Below are 23,391 nucleotides of genomic sequence, written 5' to 3'. Positions count from 1 at the left end.
AGGATAGCGTACCATACTAGTAGTTTAGCTGTGTGGTGTCAACGCCTGATTGTACATTTTGTTCATCACGCCGTGTGTATTGTCTTCGACAGAACACCACAATTGGCAGAAACACACGTAAAGTTTCAAGGCGTCGAAAAGCTGGGTATGAAGGTGGACCAGCGCGCAGAATGACCGAAAAGGGGGGAAAACCCGTGAAGCAATGACAAACCAATATTTTGTCTTGCTTTTCTCCAGCTCTGTCTCTTCCGGTCTATGTCGAAACTACCGCGAGCTTTATGACAGAACAGGACTGAGTTTGGAATATCAGTGGTTCAGTAGTATATGAGCGCAGGTTTTTTTCTTCTTCTTTTTCTTCGTTTTCTGTTTGGATATTAAAAGACACCCGTGGCGTGAGGGACCGAAACATGGGCCAGGTGATGACGAAGATTAGCAGTGCCTTCGGAGATTGGTCCAAGAATCCGACTCGGGTTCTCATGGTGGGATTGGACGCAGCGGGTAAGGATCAAGCGCCATAAACTAGTTGTATGGGGCTGACGATCTCACATTCAGTACGACATACATAAATGCCTCTATGCAAGTAATATATATAATATATATATTCAGACATATTGATACTGATAGGATAACTTTCAAACCATTTGCATATTAGGTTTTGGGATCTTGTTTATCAGTCATTCGAACATTTTTATGTATAGCTCAGAAAAGTTTGACGATTTCCTTCCTACGTAGCCACGGCAATAAGTGTTAAATGATTACAAGAGTCAGTCAGCATGTTTGCACTGTGGATAAACTCAAGTTGGGTTGACAGCCGGAGACTCGGCAACTGCACGGTGTCATATTTTGTTCCCTGCGTCTTGTGCCTTGATAAATCCAAGGAGGAACCTAACAAAAATTAGAATCATTAACATTGCTCTCCTGTGTACCCATACTGTCATTTGCACAACTTAATAATGGGAATGAATCCCCTTATAATAGTGCGCTCATTCAAAGAGTCATTCACCGTGTCTTTCAAGTGATTGCACACGTGTTTTGACTTTTGGGTCTAGTAGTCGTGCCTCTCGTAAAATCCCTTTTGTCAGTAGGTATTCAACTATGAATATCGTGACCTTCGTACGTACCTGGTATTGTCATAATTCATACGCAGTAGCATTCCTGTACCGATTACCGATAACGCACAAACACCCGAGATATAAATATCGATAGACTTCTTCCGTCTTGGTCTTTCTACTCGTAGAACACTGCATCAGTAGCCTGTGCAGACTTACAAAATTATCACCCATAGTAAATGTAATTCAGAATTTAATTCAATTCAATTCAATTCAATTCAATTCAATTCAATTCAATTCAATTCAATTCAATTCAATTCTACTCAATTCAATTTCACTCAATTCAATTCAATTCAATTCCACTCAATCAATTCAATTCTGCTCAATTCAATTCCACTCAATTCAATTCAATTCAATTCAATTCAATTCAATTCAATTCAATTCAATTCAATTCAATTCAATTCAATTCAATCCAGTACAATTCAATTCAGATTGGGATCAAGATACTTAGTAATGCATTTAGGGGTTTTATTTCAGGATATTAACTTGCCTCTTCCAAAGACAGATACAAGAACCGCTATAACATGTACTATCCACTCGTGTTTCTGGCGAAACTGAACGGGAATCAGCTCCTCCTGCTATTTGACGCATGCACTTTGGATGCTAATAGCCGTCTTCATAAACCTCTAAGGTAACCTTCATGAATCTTTGTGAACCTTAACGATATAAAAACGCATAGAAGAGCCGGATACGCCCTCCTGGACTAGATTTGGTCTTTCCCCGTTGATGTCAATTCAAAATGGATTATGATAGCAAAATAGAATGTAACATAGACTTCGAGTGCCGTGATTTCATTTGCTGTTCTTTTGATAGAAAATGCCCAATCACTGTAATAACCACTAACTTGATCTGGAGACCAATGTTAAAGGATCTTTAAGACGTGTAAAAAGTTTTTTTTTTTTTTTTTTTTTTTTGCTAATACCTCAACGTCCCTCCACTAGAATAACATTGTACTACGAATCATTACATTTTACTGAAGAACAGCCATGGCTATTAAAAGCTTGTGCCGTGCTGAAATAAAATAAATGAATGAAGAGTTCATCTATGAGAAGGGGAATTTGTTTTAGTTTGTAAGAACTGAATCAAACAAAGCATGATGATATCAATCACTGCTGTCACTGATAGTTGATGTAACATTAAACATCATTTCCCCTTATAGATTGCAGCATATAGTCAAATGTGCACCTGAAATAAACATTCGGATATTTTGCTAGAAGTCTACATTACATTAATTAGAAAGCCTGAAATAGAGATTTATTTGATTTCGGCGAAAACAGCGCCCTTAGCTGACCTTATAAAGATTATGAACATCAATTCAATTCAATTCATTTTTCCCCATTTTCCAATCATATCATGGAGTGGAACACCCCTCGTTAGCCAAAGGCCAGTTTTCAGAAAACTAAAAGACATGATGAGAAATGAATGTCTTAAAATACTACAACAGCTCAGTGTAGCTTTCAACGAGTATCTCCACCTTGTTCATAAAGACAGTACGAGAACAACAGGAATGAAAGCGAAAACAGTGTCACGAGTACAGCTCCAATGAGTATCCTCTTGAAACGTGACACATACCGGAAAATACAATTAAGTATGATGATCGTGATGGTTTGAGTACCATTTGATCAAACCAAAATCAAGTATGGACTTTACTTTTGGAAAGAAAAGAAAAGGAAAAAATAAACATTGTTTTTCTACGGTTTCTTGTACGCCCTTGACACCTACTTTTCAACATAATCACTTCTTTGGTAATGACATCGGCCAAAATGGTCATGTTGGTCATGCGACTTCAACTTTTACAAGTTTAAGATTATTGTTAATGGGGTTTATTTGTTTCGAAATCAAAGTCCAAACTTGAAATGAGAATTATGAATTTACTCGTTACTTGTTTTGTTTTTTCTTTTTATATGATGATGAATGTAACTGAAACTTCATCTTTTGATGGAGTGGCAGGTATTGAAGGAACAAACCCAACGTATACAACGCCCATTTTCAAACTAAAAAAAGAATCATCTATCTATGGATCATGGATTCCTTGCTGTTGTCTTTTTTTTTACAGTAGTCGCCTTTGTAGGGAACTGCATGTGTCCATACAGGACTTCGATGTAAAACAGCTGTTATCTGATTGTCTTATCCAGTATAAATAATCATGTTCATATGAATAAATGAATGAATGAATGAATGAATAACAAATAAATAGACAGAAAAATAGATAGGAAGATAAATAAATAAATAAATAGATAAATAAATAAATAGATAGATAGATAAATAAATAAATAAATAAATAAATGCATATATAAGTAATAAACAATCAATCAATCAATCAATCAATCAATCAATCAATCAGTCAATCAATCAATCTATTCGGGTAAAAAGGAAATCGTTTGGCAGAGAACTGCCAAATATGCTGATTTTGCAGCAGTTTTCTATCCATGTAAACACTGTAACGATGCTTCGGCCCTAGGTCTATCCTTATTTCCCTTCGCAAAATATTGTGCATGATATTAAAAAGAAAACTTCCGACTTTTGTCCTGTTATTCCGTTATGGCTTCACAACATCACAATCGTCTTGAAGACCTTTTAAATGTGCATTACAGTTTTTTTCAAATTCAGTTTTATATTTGACGTTAAATAGTTTTACGTTTTTACCATATTTATTCTAAAACACGACAGACTACGATCGTTGAGTTATAGAGAGGTTGTCAGTTTCTATTTCATCTTCAACCCCTCCCCCCCCCCCCCCCCCGCGCAATTGTTGAAGCTTAGGTACAGTTCGGTATTTCGACGGTTTATTATTCCGAAGGTTCGTTAATTCGAAAGCGAAATAAGATTCGTAATTCCGAAGGTTCGTTAGTATGCTTTTCTTTTTCTCATTTTCGGATTTGAATAACGAACTTTCTTTCATTTTCGGACTTTGAGGATGAAGCACGTCAAAAACATTACTTCTGGAGGGTCTGGAGAGAATTGTCAATTTTTGCTCCGTATTATAGTTGGACACATTTAATGCACAATATCATGAATAACGCGCTAAACCACGATTTCAGTTGGGTAACGACGAAATGCGAAATATTGAAGGTTCTTCGGTAATACGACATTCTAAGAGCATATCCAATCGTGGTTGCTACGTAATTTGTTCATATTCGGTTATCTATAATCAGCAAATCCCGAGATGTGAAAAGCATGTATTTACCGATCTTCTGCGCTCTGTGAATTGCATGGAGCTTGTTGGAAAAAGAAAATGATTGCTAGGGCACGATCGATCGCCAGGTAACGTTCTACCTATACCCACAATGCTGAACGGGGAGGGCTCTTCTGGAATAAAAGTCATATGCACACTATATATCGAAATTATTCTACACTTTTGAATTCAAAATACTCCAAAACAACTCATCTTCCTGGCAAATCGCTTCAGCCAGGTAAGTTTCTTCGTAGACCATTTCGATGTATTGCAAGCAAATTTTAGATGGTGGAAGATGAATTTTGAGTCCTTCTAAAACTATATCACAGTATGTGTTGGCTTTAAAATGAATGTGATTTGTGGTAGCAAAGCAACAGCAACCTCAGGATATCTTGCTAGCGTTACGTGAAAAATAGAGCTTGATCATCCATTGGAGTATTTTGAGATCATTTCAGCATAGGGTCCGGTGGTGGTGATTTGGTTCAGTCAGTAAGAAGTCTGCCTCCAGATCCAAAGGACCCCCGGGTTCGATCCCCAAGTCTAACCGGGCAATATTGTGTGTAATCATACCATCCACTCTAGTAAGAGGCAAAACACTCTGTTCCTCGGATAAAACATAAAATGGAGGTCCCGTGTGCGTAAGAGAGTCACACTCATACATTTTTATCATAAGGACGGTTTCATTCATTCATCGCAAAGAGCAGGGTGCATTACCCGCTGGAGTGGTCCCAACTTATATCCAACTAGACTTCATGGAAGACCAGCTATAGTGCGGCTGAATGTGGGCTATCCAGCCATCTTCTCAGATGGATTAACAAAAAATGAAACAAGCAAACAAACACTACACTTTAATCAAGTGTGTAAATCATGTATAATCTATAGTGTGAAGGAATAGGTATGTAGTTTTGATAATAGCCATGGAGCAATATACAGTAACAGTATACGCGGCGCGTGATCTAGTGCTCGTATAGTGCATAATTAATGTTACGTGGCAGTCATGATACTTTCATTAAGCCCCGTTCCACTATGCCGTTCTCGCTACGATTTGACAATTTTCTCAGGTCGGGAAGGATCGGGTAAAACCTGAGCCGATCTGGACACAGTACGATGTTAGAACGCTCTAAGTACGCTGCAGTTACGACTACCAAGTGCTTGCTACGCTCTTACTACGATGATCGGGAATTAGACATCGCGATCTCTGCCGCTGCCGGTACGCTTTAGAACGATGTAGCTACGCTGTTAGTGCGATGTTGCCGATGTTATCCGATCAATGCACGCTGTATCTACGCTCTGAACGATCTATACGATTTTATCACGCTGTTACCCCGTTCAGAGACCTGAAAAGTGCCCGATGTGCCCCGATGTACCCCGATTCGACTGTGGGTCAGCAGTCAGTCAACTTATTAGCATGCAGAACCGAAGAAATATACTGTGGACCTCGAAGATTCATTCTTCTTTTTTTACTTTTGATTTTCAAAGTTGTTGTTGCTTCGTTATTCTCACTTTTCTTCATCAGCGAGCCCGTGCTTCTGTGCCTCCAGTGCCCTGGTTATGACCCACCATTTCCCTCTCCTCTCCCCTCCTCCCCCCCCCCCCTTGTCCACCTCGGACTTACTACCTTCTTCACTACTATATCTTTCTATCCTCTCATCAAGTTTTTCCTTACAAGAGAGCCGCCATGTGTTTGTTAATGTGCGTCCGTATGTGTGCATATATGTGTGTATTACTCTGTCTGTCTTTTTTTTTTTTTTTTTGCTACCGCTTAGGGAAATTTGTTGTTGTTTTTTGCAATTAGATATTTTTCTCTATGAGGGGACTGCATTCTAATACTACAAGCTCTGCTTTTTAGCAGTCCCCTCCATTTCCAGCAATATTTTGTATGCATTTACCACAGTGACGTAACTGTTATTTGTATCTCTGTTGATAATTTGCCTGTATCTCTTTTACAATGTTATTCTGTTCATCGCATTGTGGTACTGATTTCATGACGTCTGTGTATTATGAGCGTTTCTTTGTATTTTTTATTATTTGTTTGTTGGAAGTGAAATAAATCAACTTGAACTTGAACTTGAAGAGCCTCCTCAACTCACGGTTCTTTTGCAGCAATGCATTGTATAAACAAAGACGTGCTGATTTTTCAAAGGATTTTTCTTGATGTCCTTGCTTTTATAGTCCGTCTTCCTCCAGTTGTAGATGATTTCATATTCTTCAAAATTCTGCTATGTCCTCTTCCTCCTCTTTCAGCATCACGTGCAGTCTCTCTTTCTTCGCCTTTTGGGTAGCTGCTTCGCTGCTTTCTTCTCTTCTTTTTCTTCATCTCTTCTTCTTCTTCGAAAATTACAGCTAAAATTACTTCCCGTTCTTGTGCCGATGTTACTACGCTCAGAAAGACCTTGTTACGCTCTTCCCGCTGCGTTTACGCCGTCATTACGCTCTCCCCGCTGCGTTTACGCTGTCACTACGCTCTCCCCGCTTGCCGTACGATTAAAAATATGTCAATTTTGATCGGGGAGATCGAGATCTGAAAAACTGCCCGCTCCAACCCCGACCTCCACACGCTGCTGCTACGATGCTTCCGATCCCCGTACGCTTTTGCCGCTCTCTCCCGATCTGCTAGATCGGGACAGATCGGGGTCCAAATCGTGATAGTGGAACGGGGGCTGAGTAATAATATTATGTCTGACTCTGAAAGACGACCTTGATTGAGTGAAGCGCTATAGATTTAGATCTATCACCAGGGCCCTGTCGCATAGACTCCAACCATCAAATTCAAAACATTATTTGACCTAAAAGCAATAGGAATACAGGATTTTAGGACTCAATGCCGATGTTAATGATTGATTTATAAACACTGTGCACCGTTTTGTGCAGCCGGGTGCTGTTAGTTTTGGACGGTTATAGTTAATGTTAATACCGGCCGTACTTCCCTTTAACCACATATATGTAAATGTGCGATTTGCCTAATTCTCTTGCCATGTCCTACCCAGTCATTGTTAATTACAACAGTGGGTAAACTTGATAGTTGTCTATTACACACTAAATTTGAGTTTTAGGCTATTCAAGACTTGAAAGTTTTAAAACCCAAGGGGAAAAAATTGATTTGAGAACTCTTTCACGGTATAACATAATGATCGGGGGACCCTTGTGAAAAAAAAAAGTATCACTAGCTCCTTGCTAGCTGGTTTGCTATCAGCCATTCAGCTTCTGACATCTCAGTTCTTGACAAGAAGGGTTTGTGTATCACATTCATGCAGATGTCCACGAAATAATATGTTTTGTCGTGGGCACAACGTACTGCCCAAATTATGGATGATGTTGTCACCCTATAAACTCGAAAAGATGCTCTAAAACGTATTTTTATAAACATTAAATGCATACTAGATTCTATGCAATTGAATTTCTATGCAATTGATATGATATTCTTAAATATCTCAGTTCCAATCTTGATTCTATAGCTTCTAACAACTGAACAGGAATTTCTATTAGATTTTTGATTTTCAGGTTAGTGAAAATCTGAGCCTTGTATGTCATTTATATTTAAACAAACGTAATAGTAAAAATCGATGCTAATAACAATAAACAAATCAATGCCAATAACAATAAACATGATATTAATGATGGTGATAATAATTATGGTGTAATTTTCTATGGTCTAGGACTTCCGATTGCTAAAGAACATTAATTTGAGAAAAATGGCAGACAACGAATGCGGTCCGAATAGTTTGTCTAATAAACTATCTTGTCTGTATTAACGATCACAATATAGTATTTCCGGAGGATGAAGGGAGGGAAAAGAGGGGTTGATTTCGATAATTTTACTTTTAACTTTACTTACTACTAAACGTAACGTCTCATGATCCTTATTTCATTTGCATTCCTGGCACACACGCCGTAACTGTGATCATACATGTGCGTGGCAGAAAATAGGGTTTGCAAACTTCAAAAAGCAGTTACAAAGTTGAGTGAATTTCTTTCCAGGCGATTCTCCCCAAAACCTATCATCGAGTTTTACAATTTTCAAGTCTTTTTTGAAGAGCCTAAAACTCGAATTTAGGGTGCCGTATATAGACAACTATCAAGCTTGCACATTGTTATACCGGTAATCAACAAAAACTGGATAAGGCATGCCAAGAGAATTAGGTAAATCGCATATTATACATAAGGTTAAAGGGAAGTGCGTTCAGTGTTTACATAATAATCATCCAAAACTAACAGTAGGTACCCTTCCTCACAAAACGGTGCGTTGTGTAAAAGTAAGTAAATCATTAACATCGGCCAAAACTCTATCATCGGCTAAAACTCTGGATTCCTATGTCTTAAGGTCATATAAAGCTTTGAATTTAATGGTTGATGTCCATGCGACAGGACTCTGATCATAGATCTGCATCAAAACCAAGCACTTCACTGAATCGGAGGTCTTCTTTCAGAGTCCGATATCACTGATGTACTGAGAGTGTCATGACTATCACGTAACACTTAATGCACTTTACAAGTACAAGATCACGCGCAGCGCATGAACTATTACTATTGTTCCGTGACTTTTATCGAAACTACATTTGCTTTGTCCTATTTCTTTGCACTAGATTATACATGATATATGTACTCAACTATAGTGTAGTGTTTGTTTGTTTGTTTATTTGTGTCATTATATTTTAATTTCTTTATTTTTTTTAATTAAAAGATTCCCTTGTATAGCTGCGGACTTGTTTTGTTTCATTTTTCTTCGTGTGCATGTGCACCACTTACAGTGATTCCCCTATAGCATGAAATAGATCTTCTTTATATGATCATGATATAATTATGAACTCTCTTGTTCTTTTCGATCAGTGGTTACAGATTCACATGGGAAATGATGGGGATCGTCACCAGTCCTAACATTGCAGAAATCAATGAAGATGTTGGAGTTTGTGTCAGTGGACTTCAGTCGAAATGTCACGTTTGTGAGGGGGGGGGGGGGGGGGGGGGTGGGGACCTCAAAAGTTTCAGAACTCGTGATTAGTAGCCGCAGATAGGGTCTACTTTCTCCATTGCGAGGCATTTCCGTCTATTTGATAGCGTCCGTTGGTATGGGCAGAGCATGGAGTAATCGTGGTAATGTCGATGAACCACGGAAACACACTTTACCTTCGATTTGATTCATTTCATCTATTTTTAGGAGTTCTGGTGATGTTACAAATTCCTGATTGTACTGAGGTATTAGTACCGTGTGAGGAACTTTCAAACCATACACCCCACAAAACAAAACAAAGCATGAACAGAAACAAAAAAAAAATCGTTTAAAGGTGTTTTGTCCCCATGTGTAACAGACCTGCAACAATTTAAACGGTTCATTTCTTTATTCCTTAATAGACATGATATTCTTGCGTAGGAATTCAAGCGAATGGACCTAGCTGCCACTATTGATGAATTGCTTGCTTCCTTACCAGCCACATTCAAAAGCAATACCTGTGATGCCAATTTTTCTTTTGGAATGATGAATCTAAAATTGTGCAATTGACAAGAATGCGTGAAACTACTTTATCATCTTGGTACAACCCCTTACTCTTCTCTGAGGATTCGTTTAGAACCTGTCTGTGTCACATCTTTCCTATAGTTGCTTTTCATCTAGCTTCTTTTTTTTTTTGGGGGGGGGGGGTTATAATTGATGTATTTATTATTTTTTACTTTTTATATTTTTTATTCGTAATGTTAATGTAACAGCCCTTCACAATAATAAAGATAATGCGCTAAATCTGTTCTCTTTCTAGAATATACAAAGCCACAGGCTCATGTTCTTAGAGGGAGTAAAATATCGTGATATTCTTGTTGTGACTCAACTTCGAAATAAAGATCAGACAGATATACCATTGTTGTTATAGTATTTGTATTAGTATTTGAGACTAGGGCTTTTTTTATAGACACACAATAACACAAACACACACACAAACACGCAGTCCCACACACACACACATACACACACACACACACACACACACACACACACACACACACACACACACACACACACACGCATACACACACCCACACAGTAAGGCAGAGAGAGCTTAACTTGTCTCATTTCCTTTTAACCAGTTACCACACACGATCCCGGAAGTTTTCACTTGCTCCATATCCGATATAAGACAATTACTCTACACCATTGGTTTCTCCTTTCAGAGGTGACGGGATTTTCTGTGAGTTAGTATAGGAAACTCAACTGAATTCCCTGACCTCAATGTGCAATGCAATCTATTTCCTAGACCCTCCATTGCTTAATCAAAAGATTACTTCACGATTATTAAGTGTACTACATAATTATATTGACTGTTCTGCATTATATTCTGTTCGGTGATTGGTCGTAATGCAATCACATGACTACTGCAGCGAGCATCGAAATCGTTTTGTTACGAGCAGTTATTTCGTCACGTCAGGTAACATAATTCCGGAATTTGACTGGCTGCCCACGGGGCTAGAATGAAATAATGTGCGTATTCATGTGGATCACATATAACATGACATAACATGACATAACATAACATAACATAACATAACATAACATAACATAACAAAACATAACATAACATAACATAACATAACATAACATAACATAACATAACATAACATAACATAACATAACATAACATAACATAACATAACATAACATAACATAACATAACGTAACATAACATAAGATAACATAATACAATGTATACATAATATACATGACGTAACATAACATAACATAACTTAACATAACAATTATTTTCTTGTCTGTAGTTGTAATGTTGACTTGACAGTTCTTTTCATGTGGGAGTTACATTTTCCCACAAGGCAATATATTTCTCTCAGTGCTAAGAGTCTAATCTCTTCGGGAAAAAAAAATCTCTCGGGGATGCTAAATATGAAATTTCACTTCTAAAATATCAATATCTGTGCCGTATATAATATGGTTGTGTTTGTTATGTTTACGAGGAGTTTGATCTTAAAAATATTTTTCCATTCACTGAGTTTGAGTGTGGTGTATGAATGCAAACAAACGAAGAAGTAGAAAGGGGGAATGAAACCTCAATTAAAGATATAGCTAGAAAAATAATTCAGTCAAGAAACAACAGGAGTAAAATTTGCAACCCTTTCAAGAAGCCGATGAGCAAAATGATGACAGTGTAATAAGTGAATACTCAACTTTTGACTGAGTTGTCATTTGAAAATATCAGATCTGTTCAGTTACAACGTCGGCATATTTATGTACAAATTTTCTGCCAACGAGTTACCGGGTGTTTCTACTAGCATGTTCAGAAAATACTATTTGATTCATAATTATCCTACCCGCCAAAGTGACGCATTTCACCTTCCACGTACTCGAACAATTTTCGCTAAAAAAACGATAATGTATACGGGCCCTAGATACTGGAATGACCTCTCCCCCGAAATAACAAGCTGCTCGTCCTTATATTCCTTTAAACGTAAATTAAAAGAGTTTTTATTGAGTGCATATTTTGCAGACACTGAACAGTCGTAATGTCTTATGTAATACTGTGGTATGTTATTGTCCAATCAAACATTTTGTCAACACGTTGCAGATTCCATTTAGGGTCTTGCCATCGGGCTCTCTGAATTCATCATTAGCAATTCCACATTCTACTTCGTTTCCCTCTCTTCCTCTTTCCCTCTACCCCTCTCTAACCTTCTATGCAGAGCTTGACGGCAGGCACCAAATGGCTTAATAGTTGTACATGTTACTTTTTGTGTCTTACTGATCATATCCTGGTGAAAGTTTTAATGCAACAATAGTTCATAGTATATATACCAAAGTAGGCAGTATAATAATGATGGCTCGGTCACAGTAAGTTCATATTAATGTATAGTTTGTTTGTTTTTCTTCTTCTTCTTTTTCTTCTTCTTTATTATTACATAAAATTTGGCAACCTTACATCATCATTCTGGTCTTATCTTCTATCCGTTCTCCGTTTCTTTTTCACAAACACTGATTACTCGGGGCTTACAGCCAAACAAGCTAGCTTTCATGTAGGTCCCGTCATACTTCTCTTTGATCAACCCCATTTCGATTTCGATTTTGACCAGTTATCATTACATGTAATTACTGTGTTATCACCATGTATATTGCTTGTTTTCTGCACATTGTTCACAAGGTAAAAGAACTTGTCTGGTTTCTGTTGTAATGTTCATAAATGAGAAGTATGAAAATAAATGAATTGAATTGAATTGAATTGAATTTGACAGTGATGGTGCAAAAAGCACGAACAGAAAATACACGTAAAATATAAACGATGTTGTTCATGCTTACTTATGGTTCTCCCAATCAATGACCCTTTCGAAAAGTTGTTAAGTACTTGGGCCTTTATCTCGGTTGTTTTTACATCCTACTCGTTCTTTAATTAGGAGAGCGGTGAGGTGAGAGAGGAAGAGATTGATAGAGAGATACGCTTTATATTTGCCCACAATATCCCTGGCGTAAGATCAAAACTACATGTACATCACAGTGATGACCATTGTGTCTTGTGCCCTATCTTACTTTTGAAGTTACTAGATTGTGATAATACACACAAGACAGGATATGGGCTTTCGATGTGTCGCGATATACCTGTGATGCAGACGAAACTATTATGGAAGAGTTGTATATATTTGCTCAATTTTGTTATCGTGGTGGATTTATAGTCACGGTAGCGATACTGATAATGAGAAAACTCTGAATGATCACTGATACAGCTAACAATAACGTGGAGAATGATGATGTAGTTATGGTAACTATGACATTACAGAATATAACATGATATTCAGCTAGATCACTTGTACATAATGATGATAATTCAATTTATTCTATTTCATTTATTTACTTCCATTTTCAACAAAGAATATAAGAGCACAAAATATATCTTGCAAATAAAATAATGTTCATACTCTACATTGCATCGAAATGTAATACAAACAAAATATGATAATCATAATGCAATAATAATGATTAGAATAAATCAACAATTACACTCGTGCCCTTGAATATCACGGTAACGCTATTTCCAACTGTTTTCCCCCTCTCCCTACGCAGGCAAGACCACTATTCTGTACAAACTGAAGTGTAATGAGACGGTGCAGACGATACCCACCATAGGTTTCAACGTCGAGACCATCACCCCAGTCCCCGGCTTGACTTTCACCGTGTGGGATGTCGGCGGTCAGGAGCGTCTACGAGCTCTTTGGAGACATTATTTCGTAGGAACAGAGGGTGAGACGGATGTTGTTGTCGCCGACGTCTTCGTCGACGTCGACAATGATCACGACCAGGAATAAATTCTTGTTATCAATGATTTCGTTCGCTGGAAGATAAGATTCAGTTCTTTTTGTGTAAATAACTAATCGGCAGACCAAGTGTTACCTCTGTCTGCATATTCCCCACCCAATAAGACATGCATGGGGGTGGGGGGGGGGGGAGGTGACACAAGGTTTTCTGTGCGAGTTTTGGGGAAAAGTTATCAGAATTTGTTAGTGATGACATTACATGAGATGTTAACCTCTCAAAGATTTCATTGCGTGGTATGTTGCCTCGATCTAAATCGGTGCCGCGTGTAATGCTCACTTTGGGTATCTTTTGTAGTGTCAAGTACATATTTGAGATCCTTGTCATGTTTCTAAGACTCAAGAATGTTGTTGCCGCAAAGGTGTTATCATTAAATGTAGTAGTATTCAATTTTTCAATTCAATTTCAATTCAATTTCAATTCAATTCAAAGGTTTTATTTTAGTATTATCTCTCACGTCATCAGCATTAGTGCTGGACAGGTATAACTGTATCATTTCTATTACTATTAAGATTTAAGAGGCTTCAATTTAATGATAAGCTAAGAATTCACACGTAGCATAGCAACGCTTGGCGGCATATCATAATGCCATATAACAGAAAGGACGTAATAAATAAAGTGTTATTTCCATTTTTTTTGTATCAGTGTTATTGCAACTATTACCATTACAATCTCCTCCTACTACTACTATTACCACTACGACTATCACTAGTATCACTATTACTCTATAACTATTACCATGACTATTACTATTACTATTACTATTACTACTGCTTTATATCACTAAATTGTTTCTAGCGTGATATAGTATTGCTGCCATCGCATCCGCCTTCGGTCTCCTACATAGCGACGATGCCGTGCTATAGACAGACAATGATTGTCAATGCACTTCTCTTTCTTACTCATTGTTCTGCGTCACTTATGGCATGTACGGGGGATTCGGTTTCTATTTCGGACGGACGTGAGGGCAGTTGAGACCGTTAAAGGGTGACGTGCGACCATCGAACGTCATCAGACGGCTTATAATGATTATGATTATATCATGCCCCATTTATTTAGCTAATCCTGAAGATAAAAAAAATCTGTAAAGAATTCTGTGAACAATGACAACGACAAAAACAACAACAACACAATGCAATACTTGCATGTCTTCAGTGGAGTTTTAGCAGTGTACACACAATGAAATCAGAATATACACTGACTGAAATCAGGGCCCTTTTAAAAACATGGTTTGACAAGACCTTCGGTTGGATTTCCTGTGATAGGTTTGCCACTAGGTATACAAATGCTCAAGCACTATTGATTGTATAACAATGTATAAAGTGGCAAATTCTAGAACGAGCTGAAACTACATACGCTTGAAAATACCAATATGAAAATTGTAGCGTGAGATTATAGTATGACACCGCTTCGTTTACGGGGTTCCACATTAAACATGCTACCATCATTCGTGTGTGCATAATGCATCATTTATGAGGTTGTGGGATAGCAATAAATTTGCGGTGGTTTCCCAAGTAATACCCGAGGCTATATAACAGATGAAACAATGTAGTATATAAACATGAAGAGTTAAAACACTAAAATCCGATCTAGAATGAGACGTCGTAAATAAAGGATTTCTTAGGTAAATGTAATTTATTTTTTATAATAATGTATCAGTGAAAGGCGTTTCCACATTATCATGAATGAGTTGTATTGAGCAACATGCTGTAATATAGTGTTCGAATTTAGTTTTGCCAGTTGGTGTATTCGTATACGACTTTATACTAGTATTCTTGAGACCGAATACTTTCAAAATTGATCATCTCGATGATCACAGCAGCAGTGACAAGTAGGCTAGCCACATCAACCATTGAGAACACGACGATATTATACAAATGAGGCTTACACTATACTGTTAAAGTGGTGATGATATTACTGACAGGTTTGGTAATGATGTAATACCGGATGACAGCATCACGATTATTCAAACAGCTTTCATTGTTAAAACCTTATAACATTTACGTTATTAACATAATTATCAAAGAGGGGTTTTTTTTAGAGATAGATTGCCAAACCAAGTTTCACCATTGCAAAATTCAGATTTTGTTAACTGCTATATGGACGGGAGGGAAACTTGTCGAATGGGAATGCTGGGGAAAGGGAGGTGGGGTGAGGAGGGGGAGAGGAAAATGGAGGGATTATTGGGGAGCACGTCGCGAGCTCGACACCCATGAGTCAAACAGCCCACAAATCACACTAACCACAAGTCATATAGCCCACGAGTTAGACACTAAAATATATGATCAAGGCCCATGAGCTCGACATCAAGTAAAATAGGCCCACGAGATATACGGTCCGCCAGCTCGACACCAGGCAAACAAGTCCCACGAGCTCGACTCGAGGCAAGAAAGGCCCACAAGACCGGTATGTAATCATGGGGCTTAATGTAAGTGTCGATCTCATGGGCCTTTTTCCCTCGTGTCTAGCTTGTGGGCCTCATTTGCGTAGAGTCGATCTCGTGGGCCTTATTTGCCTATCAAGTGTCAAGCTCGTGGGCTGTATTCATGGATTCATGGACCTGTTTTAAATGTCGAGCACGTGGGATGATCCTGGTCGTTCATCAGTTGGACAAGATATCCACCATCGATGAATACTTAATTTCTCTTGAGTATGTGTTTGTGCAAATCAAGTAAAAGATGATTATTGCCAAGTACGTTGTCATAGGCCTGTATACGAAACTAAATCACAATATCCCTACGAATGTATATATACTTGTCACATGCAGCAACATAAGAGTCTTCACGACGAAGAAAAAAAAATCCTAATCGAAAGTATAAGTGCATTGTCACTTCACTATCAACGAGCAAATGCTGATTCTATATTCGGAGGTGTATTCTGTGAATACTGACTTCATTGATATCCCAACACGATGGTAAAAATTCGCTCAGGGATATCCAAATTAAATGCAATAGCATTACAAATGTTCATTTCCTCTTTTACATTACATGCACAGATTGGAAACATACCACTAAGTTTAAGGGGGAGGAAACGTCTCAATTTACTACGATATTCAAGTGGTCATTAGGACTTACTAATAGGTTCGAGATCCAAGATTACGTATACTACGGTGTGAAGACGTTCCTGTTACCACTTCAGTCTTACTTGCGAAATGTCTTGTTTGGGATTCTCCCCCGTGTATTCATTCCACTGCGCTAAAAGGAAGCTGGTGTATCGCTATATTCAATAAAGTGTTTGTATTGTTGGAGACATCACTATTATCAATTTCTTATTACAGGTACGTAGTGGGCGCTGGATTCCATGCATCATAGAGCATGCACATGCAGAAGAACACTCTATAGGTGTATTAGAGCACCATTACGCGTACCTCGATCCCATAATCTGGTCGCTTCCTACTCAACTTATATGATTGAAACTGGGAAAACGGAAGTTCCCCGGTTAACAGAAGGGAAGTGATAAATACCGGTAAAAACACAGTATAACCTCTTATCCAAAAAAGCGAAGAGTTGGGTGAGAATATAGGCCTAATGCCGTCAAATAGCTACGCCATATGGGAAGAAAATGATCGATCATGAAAAAAATTAATCAATCTCTCATTTTTCCCATTAATTACTCATCTTCAGGCCTTCATGAAGTCTGTAAGTGCCGGTTGGCACAGAAAATCTTATCACGGTTTACCTATACACACTGTCCAAAGTTCATTGGACCGAAAGGGTTAAGAATGATTCCCAGAAAGCAACTTGAACGTACAGTCCACAGATATTGCAGTAGTAATGTATAGTAGCAGTGTGGAATCACCTAATGTAGATTACTTCTATCAATATTGCTGCCACATTTAGCATTGCACAGTTATATGGGTAAAATTACAACATGTTCAAGCATCCACCAGGACTGTGGGCGTTTTATTTAAGTGTGCAAGCTTAAATCATATAGGCGGTGAAAATTGGGTCAGTTTCACTTCCCGCAAAATTCTACCATGTCAAACTCCACTTACAAGCACTATACAGTAGCGATAGAACAACCACCTCGAAAAATTAAGTGGCAATATTCTAAAACTCTATACTCAGAGCAATAAAGGCATCGGACGATGTAGGTTTTTGAACTCACATAACGTCATAGTAACTATGTTGGATACATTCGTTATGATTTTCTGTAGCTCCATCATAAATGGAGCAGAGAGGCCATTTTCATTCCAGATTTTTACCCAGTAATCTATGGCGACGCAACTCGACCGAGTTACTGTTTTATTGGGAGTAAGATAGGTAAGGGTTTGCGGAAAAATCTCATATAATATAGTATTGATATCGCAGCACTCATCATCCAGTTACAATGTTCCAGTTAACACGGTCATTTATATAGGCTTCTAGGTCAGCAGTAGATGTTTCCAGGTTAGCGGAATTCTGGGTATTTTGTCAAAAAGAAATGAAAAGATAGAAAGAAAGTAAGGATTTCACCAATCAATACGACTATAGATAGACTCCGGTGAGATCATTAACATATTGTAAGCTGAAGGTGTTTGACCTATCTTCATGATGTTAAACGACTGTTTGTGAGCGTGTATTCTCTCTATCTCTCCCTCCTGTGTATGTTTATTATGTGAGTTCATATTCATACCATATATAAATATACATGATTGTCTTTTGTTCAGGGATCATCTTCGTAATCGACAGCGCTGACCAGATGCGGTTTTTGGACGCGCGAGAGGAGCTCTTCAACATGTTGAGATCGAGCGACATACTGGACGGCACGCCGCTGCTTATTCTGGCCAACAAGCAGGACATGGCTGGTAATAATTGATATACACCCTCTTCATTCCGAACGACCCTTTTTAGATCACACAACATTGAAAATATTGGCTGAACTAGAACTTTGGAAGGCTGGAGAGGGGGGAGGCAATGACCTGCCGCAGATTTTTTTTTTCATGGGGGGGGGGGGGGGGGGAGGGGTGGAAGGGGAGAGGGAGAGGGGTGGCCAGACTAGGACCTACGCTAGAGTGGAAGTCAGTGATTCTGTTTTGCAGACACCGAAATTCAAACACTATGTAGTTGATAACGATGGTTACGGAGTACCATTGTATTTTGTCCTGTCCCGTCTACCAATGTCTTGATAATAATAAGGTCTTATTTACCCAGGGTAGCCTCTTCAGTGTTACCACTGCTCTACCAGAGGGTCCTGCCATTACTAAGTATTATTACCCTAGCGTTGCCAGGTACCCATTTATACACCTGGGTCGAAAGGGACATGATGGGTAAAGCATCTTGTCCAAGGACGTAGGCACTGGGCGGGATTTGAACTCGGGTCTTCTGATCGGGAGTCTGGAGTCTTATCCACCTTGCCACAGCGCCCCCATAATTACTTTGGAGAATCATACAAGGTTTAAAAAGGATATCTGAAAAAGATGATGCCTCCAGATCTCAGTGTGTAGTCAACATTAATCCATGGAGTGTTTTCACCTCTGAGTTCAAAACCAAAGGAATTTTCTTGTAAATGTGTATTTATAAAACTGAATTTTATAATATACTTTCTGCCAAGTTGGATACTAAGGCATCTGATCATGACTTTATGATATCTCTCAAAGGAACTATATAATTTCACTGTTGTAGGCGCGTTCGCCCTAAGTGCGTGCTCGTTTTCAAAAAGCCCGTGCTTTCTTTTCTTGTTCTTTTTCTTCTCCTTTTTTTCCTTTATTTCTTTGGAAATAGAGAATAATTCATTAACACATCTGGGAGACGCTATAAGCACTAAACAACAACAACAACAACAAATCCCAAAACCCAAAACTACACAACTTAACGAGTGACGCCGAAAACAAAGAAGTATATAAGGCATGTATTATTTTTGGTGGGCGGACGTATTTCAGGCGGTGGGGGAATTAGGTGATAGTCCGAAAGTTTTAGAATGTTTTATCTACATCACATGTGCCCAGAGTGACCGGTATACTGTATATCGTTCCAAGTGACGTGACAGTATCAGGCCGCATTTCCTGTCGGGGACCCAGGCAGCCAATTCACTAGCCGAATTAGATCATTGGAATAAATCAATTTTGCCTTTCAACTATATTTGTGGCATATAGTCTATACAGACCACTGAAACCACTGGGGAAACTTGCTCACTGGTGTTCGCAGCATAGGCAGGTGATGACACAAATGAGTTTGACACTTATCTGAGTTTAATTTCTTCGAATGAGTCAGTTACGTAGGGATCGAAGGAATGAGCAAAAAACAAACCAACAAACCAACGACAGGCAGAAGTGTATGCCTGATATTTCGTTCTTTGTCGGATATGAATAAGAATACAGGTAGAAGGTTACAATAGAGGAAGTGGATATGACGTAACAGAGAAGAAGTCAGACATGTCCTGTCTATTATAACCACCTTGAATATCTTCTTACAAGAGAGGGAATGGTCGAACTGACTGCTTTCCTGTCGATCCGTCTGGAAAAAAAAAATAAATCACAAAGCAAAGAATTCATATACGTGAGCATGATACCAATACAAAAGAGCAATGATAATGACATCAGCTACATCAATAATGATAATGATAATAATAATAATAATAATAACAATAATAATGATAATAATGGTAATCATCATCATCATTATAATGACGATGATAATATTGATAATAATGATAATAACGATGATAATCATTATTATCAGTAGTAGTAGTAGTAGTAGTAGTAGTAGTAGTAGTATATAGGAGAAGTAGTAGTAGAAGTAGTGGTAGTAGTGGTAGTAGTGGTAGTGGTAGTAGTAGTAGTAGTAGTAGAAGTAGTGGTAGTAGTGGTAGTAGTAGTAGTAGTAGTAGAAGTAGTGGTAGTAGTGGTAGTAGTAGTAGTAGTAGTAGAAGTAGTGGTAGTAGTGGTAGTAGTAGTAGTACATGTAGTGATAGGAGAAGTAGTAGTAGAAGTACAGTTGTAATGGCAGTAGTGGTAGTAGTAGTGGTAGTAGTAGTAGTAGTAGTAATAGTAGTATACACACTAGCAGTTTGAGAGCAGTTATGACATCAACGCCTATCTTTCAATGCCTGCTCATTTGTAATTTGCTAATTTTCACACTTTTAGTTTCACTCTCTGACACGTAGACTACATTTACATCGGTAGTTATATTATGCTGCATGGGAGACATAAATTAACCTGTTGATGTCACACCTCTGAGGCCGGTGGTCACGTGGCGATCAGCAGTGGCCATGACACAACACTTTCGTTCGCGGTAGAGATTCATATTTACCGGAGCTATATATTATTATAGGTCCCACACACGTCGCATGGAAAACTACTCAGTCAAAATATTGATTGTACAATAGTCATGTACATGCCATGAATGATTCAGCATTGGTACGAGAATATTGATGCAAATGCAAGTGCAAATTGCACAGTATTTGATAAGGAATACCCCAAACTGTTATTTGATTACTCTATATATGGAAATCGGAAAGGGAAGGAGAAAATTCCCACGTTTATATTCGTTTGCATAAATCTAGAAGAGCTAGAAGCCAGAAACTATATTTTATGTAGAACTTCTGTCTCCCCTCTTTCTTTCTTTCTTTCTTTCTTTCTTTATTTCTTACTTACTTACTTACTTTCTTTCTTTTCCTCCCCCCCCCTCTCTCTCCCTCTCTCTCTCTATTTCCTCTCTCTCTCCCGCTTTATCTTTCTTTTAGAATGAACATAATCAGGTATATGTTTCACATTACCCAATGTTGGTATGGCCAGATCATGAAAATATCACCTGCAATGACTAATGAAAGACGGAATCAATAAAGTTGCGTTTCGGCTGAAACTCATGTTAAAGGGGAACAGTCCAACTGTAAGTTAGTCTGATAAAACAGAGTGAAATCTTACGAGTTCAATGGTAATTTTTGACTAAAATCGGATGAAAAATATGGAAGTTATGACATTTTGAAGTTTTACTAATTTCCGCAAAACAGTTCTTGTACAATGAATATGAATATGCAAATGAGTGAGCTAACCATGTCATAACCTCACAATTTTCCATTGATTGTGTTAAAAGAATGACGAAAATTCATTGTTTCTGTCAATGAAGTCTGAAACATGATGTCATTCCTGGTTGAATAACTTCAGAATAGTGATCAGTTAGATGTACGAGGATTTGAGCCTCGGGCATAATTGCGTTTGAATAAAAAACTGGAAATTTCACAAGTTTATGTACAAATTATATGGCAAGTTGTGAGGGGATGACATGCTCACTTTGCTCATTGCATATTCATATTGACTGTTCAAGAACTGTTTCCCGAAAAAGTAGCGAAGCTTCAAAATGTCAAAACTTCCTTATTTTTCATCCGATTTTGATCAAAATTATACCGTTGAACTCGTAATATTTTACTCTTACTTATCAGACTAACTTATATTTGGACTGGATTTCCCCTTAATATCATCATGGCACAATAGAAGATCCCAATTATCATAGCTTATGCGTGTATGTTTTTTTCCACTGTTTGTTTGGTAGAAGCCGAGCCTGTACAAAGATTGGCAGACACTCTCGATCTGAGAAGCATCACCAAGAACCCGTGGCACATCCAGCCGACGTCGGCGATCACGGGTGAGGGCCTCTACGAGGGCATGAACGCCATCGCCAAGATGGTGAAACAGTTTAAGAAGGATAACACGAAGAAGGACCAAGCAGCATCATGATCGACTGGATCTCTCTTGGCGCCCATTTTGCCCTCGCGTCTTGCCCGTCCGGTTGGCGCTCGGTCCACCTTGCCCGTCGCCAACTGATGTGACACTGCTTGTCAAGTCTGCTCGGCGTTGAACAACACTGTCGTTGCCAATAAGGCGAAGGCGACTTCGTGTCCTAACCCTCTGCGTGCCGCATTATATTACCTGCTCATAGGTTTGTGTGTAAAATTTATGCACATTTAACTGATTAGGACCGAAAGGGTAAAAGGCATGTTTGACTTAGCTGTTGGAGCAACAATGAACGTATCTGCGACATCGCATTTCTTCAGATATAATGTGAACGTATGATCGATCATTACCATGGGCAACTTGATGTGTGTGTAATGTAGATTGCACAAACATTGCGATGGTCGTTCTACGAGGGTCAGTTTGGAACCAGTAACCAGGCTCGTCACAGCTTCATATCAGTATTCTTCAGAGTCTGTATGGATATGATCAGTACATTGCCAGACATCCTTGGATACTAGTTTTGTCAGCAGCTATTGCTGTTTTCTTTCTGGAAAACGAACGGCAGGACAACAGAAACTTTGTAGCAGTGCTGTACCGCTTCACTGATAAAGAGGAGAAGTCAGGTGAATGCACGATATTTGCACGCGATGAACGCCACCATACATTAAAGGGACCAAAAAAAAAAAAAAACCCAGACAGACATTTGCCATTTACTGGATTTTAAGTTGAGATTTTGACAACAACAAAAAATCGCAGAAAAATGGGGTGAAGTCTATAGCAGACTCCACCAGGAAAATTTGTATGATAAATAATAAACATATTATATGCTTATCAATAAATACAATAAGATAAACGCAATGTAGATTCACATATTATATACTTATACGTTGTATAAAGCGGATAATCAGGAAATGTCTGTGACGGCATACCCTAGACAAGTCACTACTTCACTCTACACAGCAGGTCTGGTATTTTAACGTCTAGGATAACCGTCTAATAGTATTTATTCTATGGTTGAGTAAGAAAGCAACTTTAACGCTCATGGTTCCAGTAATACGTAAATTCTTCAAGAGCAGACCAAATCGTATGATTGGTATGACGCGGCAAGATAAAGCATAAAGAAAGTCACAATACATAAACAAAAATATCACGACTCCTCCAAAAT

The 23,391-nt window shown here is 38.4% G+C and overlaps 1 protein-coding gene across 1 annotated transcript; it reads left to right on the top strand.

The window, feature by feature from the left end:
* Positions 1-42: 42 nt before the first annotated feature.
* Positions 43-23,391, top strand: LOC139718185 (uncharacterized). The gene is made up of 4 exons (XM_071629665.1): positions 43-498; positions 13,328-13,504; positions 18,225-18,362; positions 22,045-23,391. Exons 1-4 carry the CDS (start codon positions 408-410, stop codon positions 22,227-22,229), a joined length of 591 nt encoding a protein of 196 aa, XP_071485766.1. The 5' UTR covers positions 43-407; the 3' UTR covers positions 22,230-23,391.

This window comes from Diadema antillarum, unplaced genomic scaffold, assembly GCF_040938485.1.
Source record: "Diadema antillarum isolate AM-2024a unplaced genomic scaffold, OU_Dant_1.0 scf00000091, whole genome shotgun sequence".
In the NCBI taxonomy this organism is placed as follows: domain Eukaryota; kingdom Metazoa; phylum Echinodermata; class Echinoidea; order Diadematoida; family Diadematidae; genus Diadema; species Diadema antillarum.
This window is presented reverse-complemented; position numbering and strand designations above follow the sequence as displayed.